The following is a 9,313-nucleotide window of genomic DNA, read 5'->3' as shown; positions in this document are numbered from 1 at the left end:
GACAGGAGCGCGCGGTGGTGTCTGGGGCGTCTCCTGGTCGGCGCGAGTGCCCTGCCTGACCCCCTAGCCGCGGCCGCCCGCACGGGTGGGGTGACTTTTTTCCAATAGGCAGGATTGCCTCACCGTGGTGGAGAAAGGCCGGCTTGAGAGTTAAGTCCGCAGTGCTTTTGAGAGTGTGTGCGTGTGTGTGTGTGTGTGTGTGCGTGTGTGAATGCGACAACCAGCTCACAGTTTCCAAGTGAAAAAGGGTTCAGTAGAATCATGTACTTGTACTACAGGTAAGAGCTTAAAAGGAACATCATCAACCATGGCACCCACAAATAAGCCACCTGACACATTACTTAATTCATTCCATCAAAATAAACTAGAGAATTAAGCTCACTTCACAAAGCGTTTTCACGGCTGCTTGGACCGTTTCAAAGGTAGCACTTTAAAAGGTTCGGTTTTTGCTTCTACCCAGACTGATCGCCCATCTGCCCTCATCCATCCCTGTCTGAAGCCAGGCACATTTGTGGCACATAACCCAGGAGAAGCAGAAGTCACTGCTGCGGTTGGTGGTTTTTCTTAGCCCCGTTTTGTCCCTTCTAGGCAGTAAGTAGATTACGAGCGAACAAATGTGGAGGTCGGGGTGAGTCCTAACACCTGTGATCTAGGGATGGTCTTAGTCAAGTTCAGAGGCGACAGAGCCGTCTAGGTCATCAGGCAATGGTGGGTTTCTAGCACCATAGACTGTCTACTGACCTCGTTTTCTGATGGGATGGAAGGGCAGGGAAGGTCAGACGTGGGGAGCTCGGAAAGGAACAGACCTAGCAAACTCATTCGGGTGGAGAGACATGACGTCGAAAGCCTGTTACAGGACATGTAAGATTATGAAATAACTTGCATAATGCAATACTTGTATTTTTTAACAAAAATGTAAGTATTTACAAAATAAGATCCAAGGTATTTTTTAAACATCAAGCAAAACATTCTGCAAAGAGACCGCATTGATTTTTTTTTATTTTTGATTCCGTTTTTTTTTTTTTTTAAATAGTGAGTTCTTTTTAAACCATGTCATACATTTCCCATACCGATATCGCGTGACCCGTCGTAACACAGGCGGGCATCGATCAGGTGGGGCGCCGTACCTGCAGCCTCAGCCGGACAGCTCCACCTGCAGCTCCTTGTTCCTGCGCACCTCCGCCGCGTGCCTCTCCTGAAAAACACCCAGGGGACAGGGAGGTCACAGCGCCCTGCCGCCCGGCCCGGCCCACAGGGACCCAGCAGGGCCCGCCCACTGCTCTGCAGACGGTGCCCAGACAGGAAGTAGCCCGTTTGATACGTACCTTGAGGACATTTTCTCATTTCCCGAGATAGGAAAATGTGGGACCCAGTCAGGGGCATATTACAGAGATCTTACAAGCCTAATAGTATCTTTAAAAAAAAAAAATGTATTCGATTGAAACTGTGATCAAAAGGTCATACGATTAAAAGAATTTTGAATATTGTGACCACTGTATAAATCAGAGACTGGCAATAAAACATAATATTGTCTTCCCTCTCATTTTCAACACTTTTCCTTTTCCCTAATATTTCGAGGGCTTTATAACTGCCGGTGGTCACTTTAGGAGCATTAGATGCAGGACGAAGACTTATCGTATGCTTCCTAAACTTCCTTTTTTAATTAAAAAATTTTTTTAAAGTTTATATATGTTTATTTTTTAAAATTATTTTAAATCTTATTTTATTTTTCGATTACAGTTGAGTCAATAACACATTAGTTTCAGGTGGACGGCACAGTGGTTAGACATTTATCTAACTTTCCAAGTGATTCCCCCACAAATCTGGTACCCACTGCGCTTCCTCAACGCTCAACCTGTCAATCAAAGCCCACGAAACGTGAGTCCCAGTGACGTTCCTGGTCCCACCTCCGCCCCTGGCACATTGCCGAGGTGTCAGCTTAAGGGAATAGTCTCTTCTTGCAGTTTTCAGTGCCTGAGATTCCCCATCTTCTGTCTTCGTTGCGACTTCCTCTTTAAGCCCCAGAGGCAGTGGGCCCTTTCTCCATGGAGACGTTCACGAGGCTGCAGACTGAAGTCGTCCCGCTCTCTGTGCGATCACCTGCGTGAATCTTTCCTTTCGGGTGGCACCGATGTCGGGTTGACCTCGCACTGAGGGCGTTTCCGTTCCCGTCCGCCTGCTGCGTTAGCAGCCGCTCGTGTCCGAGCTCCCCGAGGGCCAGCACTGTGCTTGTCGCTGTCGTCGCTTGCAGGGTGAGGCAGTGTCTGCACGCGGCGTGTCACGGCCACGGCGGACGCTCGCTTCCCCAGGAACTGAGGCTCCGAGCTCAGCTTGGGCACCGACTTCCTGAGGGGCCAGTAGTTTCCAGTACATCATCCTTCACTGGATGATTATAAGCACGTTATCTTGCATATCACAGGTGCTAAATGTTTGTTAAACTGAACATTTAAAATGCTCATTATTATGAGTCTTTATTTTTCTATGTACAATATTGCTCATATTATTTTCCCCCCCATGGCTCCAGAAGTTTCTTCTGGTTCCACAGATTCCTTCGGTTTAGGGGCAATGACCTTGACCAGCTACAAGGTAAATCTTATTAAATTCTATTACTCTTAAGGATACTCTGTTTACAGGGTTCTTTATAATATTGAGCATTTATTAGGCGCTTACTATGTACCAGGTCTGCATCAATACAGATTTTACCTGTCATTTCCTTGATCTTCACAACAACCCTAAGGTAGAGGCTCTATTATTGTTCCCATTTTACAGATGGAGAGACCAAGGCACAGAAAGGTTAAGGAATTAGCCCAAGATCACGTAGCTAAGTGGCAGAGCTGGGATTCAGGGAGCTTGCCTTGACAGCCCACACTCAGCCAGAGCTGTGCAGCCTCGGTGTTGCTGCGAGGAGACAGTTTTATAGTCGTGTGAAAAAATGTCTCCTCGGATGTAGGTTCTGGGAGGAAAAAGGCATAGACTATGCTAAACTTCCTTCAAAGATACAGACTTAGAGTAAGCGGGACGTTGACTAGAGGAAGAGTTTAAAAGCAATTATAGTTAAGCGGTTTAAATGAGCTTTTCGTTTATATTCAGAGGCCATGAAGAGCGGGAATAAAAGGCAGGCACAGGGCGATCCTGTCACACGGGGCTGTCACAGGAGGACTGACATGGATGCAGCCGACTCTCCCTTGTTCTGCTATTATAGGGGAAAAGACGCAGCAAAATCTTTTTCTCATGCAGAAAGAAAATGAGTGAGAGCTAAGCTCTGATGAAAATTGAGAAATAACCCAGAGCACTGCCATGGTAGGAAAAAACCAGAGCCTCAAGTCTAAAGATTCATGTAAACTCAAGTTTATAATATAACAGGAAACATAATTAGTATTATTAGGCTACTTGGAGCACTTTTCTTATTAAACTCAAACTTAGCTGTAAAGAAATAGGTTTTGCCATAGGAAAGAACAAATAGGGTCTGTGAGCTTGAGGTGATAACATGAAATAAAAGGAAATTTAAATTAATTCTGAGTTTCTAGGAAAATATTGTTTATTTTCAGGTATTTTGGTAAATCTATTATTTTAAAACTTTACAGTCCATTCATCAAATATACACTCATGCAATTGTGGTGTGACTGTGGGAGCACGGGGGGGAATAAAAAGCAGATAAGATGAGCAGGAGGCACGTCATTTCCAGCATCGTCTGTTTTTATCAGCAAACCTTTCGTAATGATCAGGAGACTCTGAGTCCAGAGGTTTAAGGAAGCCGTTACAATACTCTGAGAAAGCTCATCAGGAAGGTTAGGCTATACTTTGATAATATGCACTTCGTTGTGGCGCTTCTAATATTTGCCAGGCACTGTCAGACACACTGGGCTAGATAGGCCCAAGCAGATCTAAATTTACAATGTTCTCTGCCATTTACCCTTTACTTCCCATCAGTATAATGGAAGTGTAATAGTGTTTTGGCATTTATGTAACTATTCCCCTGATATGCAAAAATATATTAAAGGTGGTTTTAGGAAAAATTCTGATTCTCTAAGAGAATGTGATTAGAGATATTTCTATACTGGATGCCAAGAAGCGTGAGGTCGTTTTTTTTACTCTTTGCCTAAGTATCAAATATAAACAAGGGCATGAGCTAGATGACCTGGGGTACTGACGTGCCAGCTCCATCTATGATTTGGACTTCGGCTTGCGTTTAAACAGATTCCTTACATGTGAACCGGGGATCGTAACGGTATCTCCTTTCAGGGTTGTTCTTTGGGTTAAAGGTGATGGTGCCCGCCAGATGCCTGCCCTGCGATGAGCTGTGAGCACAGGTGGTTTTAAGCCCCCAAGTGGCATTTGTGAATCAGAATGACAGGAAAACAAGTCCGATGAGAAGGACGAACGGTTACAGCAGATGGAAATTGATAATGGTTGAAGTCTGTCTTGAAGAGTTATACAGCACCAAACTTACCTTTTAAGAATCACAGAATCTTATTCCCTTAAGAAAAAATATATTTTTTATCATTTAAAGCTATATTAAATTGGGCGATGCTACCGTCACAAAAACAATGGCTGTAGCGTTCCCCTGACCTCTCCTCGGCTGTTGGAGGTGGGAGTATGGGCTGCAAGGAACAACGCCTCTTACTTCAGAGCTGCAGTGCGTGCTGGGTGGGAGGTCAGGGTGTCAGGGTGTCGCCGAGGCCGGCCGGGCTTCGCTTCCCTCATCCTGAACACGTCGCGTTCGTTGCAACATTATAGCGGGGCGCTCTTGGATGACGCGGTCAACTTATCAGAGCGAGATGGGACTGGATCAGTAGGTGGAGAATCCGGCAGGGTTCAGGGGAAGCCCTTGGAGACGAGCTGCTGGGTTAACTGGCGCTCTGCACGCCCTCCGTCCACCTCACGGTCCAAGTCTTCTGCGTGTGGATTGCTCAAGCCTCGTGTTTCCACCTACTCGTCCTCTCTCTGGTGGAGCCTTGTGCTTGATCACAGTCGACGAGACTTCCAGCCTGTTCAGCTCGCTGCATTTGAAAATCTATGTAATTTAATTGAATATTACGGTATGAAGAACTGTGAGGATGGAGAGAAAGCTTTGGAAGTACTTGCGAAAGTGAAGTTTTGTTAGCTAGTGGGTGGACTGATGATGAAAGTTAGGGAAAAGTTGTGAAAATTCTACATCGGATTATTTTGCAGATGTCTTTAGTCCTCACTCCATTTTAAAGAGATCGAAACTGTAAATCATAGTTAATGTGATAAAGGTGTGCCTCATGCAAGGAAAAAAAAGGCACAGAACTCTGGCTTACTGATCCATTTCTGAAAAAAAGCCCTGGCCTACATCAAAAGATTGTAAATCGAATGCACATTTAACATTAAAGTTATATGTTTCATGGATGTATGTATTATTGTTAAAATGATTATACTCGCTTTCACCGAGTTTTCAAAATTAGCTCCTCATTACAGTTCCTGGTTGGGTCTGCTGAGAGTGCTGCTCTCCCTCGGGGTTCCTGGGGGGCAGGTGGTGAACTTCAGGCCGGACACTGTGTGGTTGGTGCTCAAGGGGAGGAAACAAGTGGCCCTCGCCCTCCCGCACGGCGAAAACAGGTGTCCTCTCCCCATCTCTCGTTTCCACTTCTTACACTATTCCAAGAACAAGGACACTTAACGTCACCAGAGTCTCAGTCCTCCAGTGGGTTATGGGTCCCGGGCATGGCGATTTATGTCACTCGCTGCGAGTGACATAAATAGATCAGCCTAATGCAGGTCTTGGTGGCACAGGCATCCATTCCCCACATTTGAATATTTCCTATATAATAAGCTGGAGTGTTGAGATATGGTGCTATGGGAACAGGAATTAAAAATATATATATATATGTGTGTATATATAGATATAGTTAACATTCTTCGAATGAAGAAGGAGCACTTTCCTGGAACAAAGATCAAAAATATTTAAAAGTTAAGCGTAACACAGCCTATTTAAAAAGCTTTTAGCTCAGCGTTCTCAACTCCGGCTAAATATTAGTGCCTACTGGTAAGCTTTAAAAATAACGCTGATTGCTGGGTCTTACCACAGACAATCACACCAGCCTCTCTCATTTTAAGGAGCTCTCCAGTAGATTCTTAAGTGCGGGTGGGATTGCTTTTGGTCGAGGCTTTCGGTTTCACCTGAAGGCTTTGAGCTAATGTGGCCGGGACTCCGAGAGGTTTCTGGGACCCATCAGCGAGTGGCATCGAAAGCACCATCATGGGTACCAGTGACGAGGGAGGGTACATGCTGCGCGCATGCTCAGTCCTCTTAATCGAGAAGATGGACTGAGGGTCGGATGGCAGGGAGATGGTCGCGCGAGCTTACGTGGGGCTGCACCGCATCTCTTGGCTGATTGACGGGGCCGTGAGGGCTGCCACAGTGGTGGCGCTGAGCGTGTCAGCCCCGACGTGGATGAATTGCTACTGGATTTGCTGTCCGTACTGACCCACATCTCACGCTGTCTTATTCCGTAATTTTTGGCGCTGTGATATTTATTGCTGGATTTTATACCGTCTTTGGTGGGAAAGAGATGGTCATGAAATACTTTTTGCTTTTACATCCCCTGTTTCTGAGCACGTCACGGGGACTCGGTAAATACTCAAAAAAGATTAATTCATTAATAGGTATCATTTCAGCAGTGATCATCTTTTGATCTGGCAGATTCCAGAATAGTTTATGTTAGATTGGCGGTTTCATGCATTTTCAGCATTACCGTTATTACTGATCCTCTTTTTAATTTCTAAATTTCACTGTAGTAACTTCATTCAAACAAAAGGCTAGTTATTAGTCATTTGTCTTATTTTAGGGAAAAGCAAGGTAGCTCTATTACACATATAGACACTCAGAATTGTATCAAATCTACAACATATTTAAAGCACATCGACTGGAAGTAAATTTGGTATTCCCTAAGGAGTATCTCCACTTGATTGAAAAGATAACAGATCCTGGCTGACACTGGTCAGAGATCCTATTGGTTTGAAAGGCATCTCTTTAGCTGTGGGGCGCCAGGGAGAGTGCTCGGCTGAAACCGGAATCGTCTAGAGAGTTTTAAAAAAATATGGATGCCTGGGTCCCAGCCCTGGGGATCCTGCAGCTGATGTCAGGAATGTCAGACGCTCTGTAGGCTGATTATTTCCTGGACAAACTGCATGCGTGCGTGCGTGCATGTCTGTGTGTGGAAGGAGGGAAAATCTGGGTGAGAGAGGAAGGGTGCAGAAAGGAGCTGGGCAGGGGGTGGGTGACGATAAATACACAGAGAGAAATAAGTTGCCTATTAAAATCCAACACTTCTGGAAATACTAGTTAAAATATGCAAATTTCATGAACTATTTTATAATTAAAAGTAAGAGGGCTATGCCGCTAGTTTGTGTCTATGTAATTTCAGAACCATTAATGCCCCTGAACTGCCAATGATGAAGACTTGCACTGGTCTCACTGAGAATCCCGCTGGAGGCCAATGTGCCCCATTCCCAGCAACGCCATGTGATTTTTTTCAGGGCCGAGGACGCGAGATTCAAGTCGCAGTCATCCTGAGCAGAACCCACAGTGGGGCTCTGCTGTCCATGGTACCAGCCCTGTCCGCAGGAGTCTCCTCGGCTGTGGGGACGTGGGAACTGAAGGCACACAAAGGATGACTGGTTCACGGTCGGGGGTGTACATTTTAGCCAGTGGAGCTTCGCTGTCCTGCATCTTGGCCAGGCACTCGCTGTGGTGCCGCCATATGTCACCTGCCGGGAGCCGGGTTCTGTGCTTCTTCCAAACCCTGACCTGACCCACTTAGGTGAAGCACGGCGACAGTTCTGAGAGTCTGGACGCACCAGCTTGTGGAAGTGAGTTAAGTCTCAGCTTTCAGCGTTTGACCAGGGCGTTCCTTGCCTATTCTGGCTCTTGTCCACACCTCCGGGAGCCTCGCCGTCCTGCGTCCGAGCCCAGCCGCCCATCCCAGCAAAGCTCTCCAGAGTTCCTTACTGCACAGGTCACCTCCCAGAAAACCTCATGAAATGAGGGTATGTTTTTTCGGGTTTTGTGTCTGATCTCCTTTGGTTCTGGCCGACATTTGTAGTAGAGAGTAGAGGTAAAAATAAGGAGTCGTCAGGCTAAGCCTGCCTGATCCTTAGATGCAATGAGCCAGGTCTGACAGACGGCGTGAAGCTTCCCAAGGAACACTTGGTAGCAGGAAGCTGGCCTTGTCCAGCCTCTGGGAGCTCGAGTGACCAGTGGTCCCTACCTCCTCGCATCTTCAGGGCCTGACACGAATAGCACCCAGCCCTGGGGCAGGGTGGGGGTGACCGCTCAGAGAAGGACCGAGGTATCTTCTTCCAAGGCCCTCTTTCTCGATGGTCTGAGTGCTGGCAATGGGCGAGCTGGACCGCCCGTCGCTGGATCGCCCGTCGCTGGACCGCCCATTTTCAAAGGGAAGTTTTTGTGGGGTGGCGGATGGAGTGCTTAGAGCCACGAGCGTTTTCGGCTGGGCCCGCGCTGCTCGCCCCGACTGCGGGAGGGAGCTCAGTGCAGGACGGGAGGAGGAGGGCGCAGGGCACCGCGGGGAGGGGTGAGGCCCGGTGGCCCCGGTTTTGGTTCCCCGCGATGTCCTTGCAGCGGGGCCCGCGTGGAGGCACGGCCTCCCTCGGTTCATGCACATTCCGGCCCCTCCGACAGCTGCGCTTCCCAGCCTCACGGCGCCGTACGTGGTGTGCCGTGTCCATTACAGGTTACGCATCATCCACACTGCGAACTAGTTACTGATTCTAATTTCGTATTCGCGAGGGACTGGTTCTGCCGGTTCTACGGCCGCCTCTTATGCCTTCGAGAAGCAGAGAAGCAGGGATCCGCCTCCCAGACCCTTGGCCACTGGAAACTCCGACAGACCTCCCTGTCCCCTGTCGCAGCCCCACTTTGCTGCTGGGGGACCCTGCCCTCCGCGGACGCCTTCGCCCCCGCCCCGGGGGCACCCCGAACGCCTCTGCCCCGGCTCTGCCGCGCTTACCTTCTCCTGCAGGCGTTCGATGATGGCAGCTAGATTGGCCTCACGGTTTTCCTTGATTTGTTCCATTTTCAGGATCAGCTTCTCCTCCGCCATTTTGCTGAAGTTGTTGTTCTCCTCCAGGGCCTTCTGCAGGACCTCCCGCTCGTGCTCCCGCTTCTCCGCCAGCTGCCGCAGCACCTGCGCCTCCTGGCACTGGGGGAGAGAGAGAGGCCGGCTCACCGCCGCCCAGGTGCACACGGCTCACCGCCGCCCAGGTGCACACGGCTCACTGCCGCCCAGGTGCACACGGCTCACCACGGGCCAGGTGCACACGGCTCACTACC

The 9,313-nt window shown here is 48.3% G+C and overlaps 1 protein-coding gene across 1 annotated transcript in view; it reads right to left on the bottom strand.

Moving 5' to 3' along the window:
- Nucleotides 1-1,029: 1,029 nt before the first annotated feature.
- The window catches only part of STMN2 (stathmin 2), a 37,475-nt gene continuing 29,191 nt past the window's right edge, over nt 1,030-9,313 (bottom strand). The window contains exons 4-5 of the mRNA XM_006924045.1: nt 8,991-9,182; nt 1,030-1,195 (exon numbers count right to left, since the gene is read on the bottom strand). Coding sequence (XP_006924107.1) covers nt 1,136-1,195; nt 8,991-9,182 — 252 coding nt within the window. The 3' untranslated portion in view covers nt 1,030-1,135. The remainder of the gene's footprint in view (nt 1,196-8,990; nt 9,183-9,313) is intronic.

This window comes from Pteropus alecto, unplaced genomic scaffold (assembly GCF_000325575.1).
Source record: "Pteropus alecto unplaced genomic scaffold, ASM32557v1 scaffold87, whole genome shotgun sequence".
Lineage (NCBI taxonomy): Eukaryota > Metazoa > Chordata > Mammalia > Chiroptera > Pteropodidae > Pteropus > Pteropus alecto.
The sequence above is the reverse complement of the archived record's forward strand: the minus strand, read 5'-3'. Positions and strand labels throughout refer to the sequence as shown.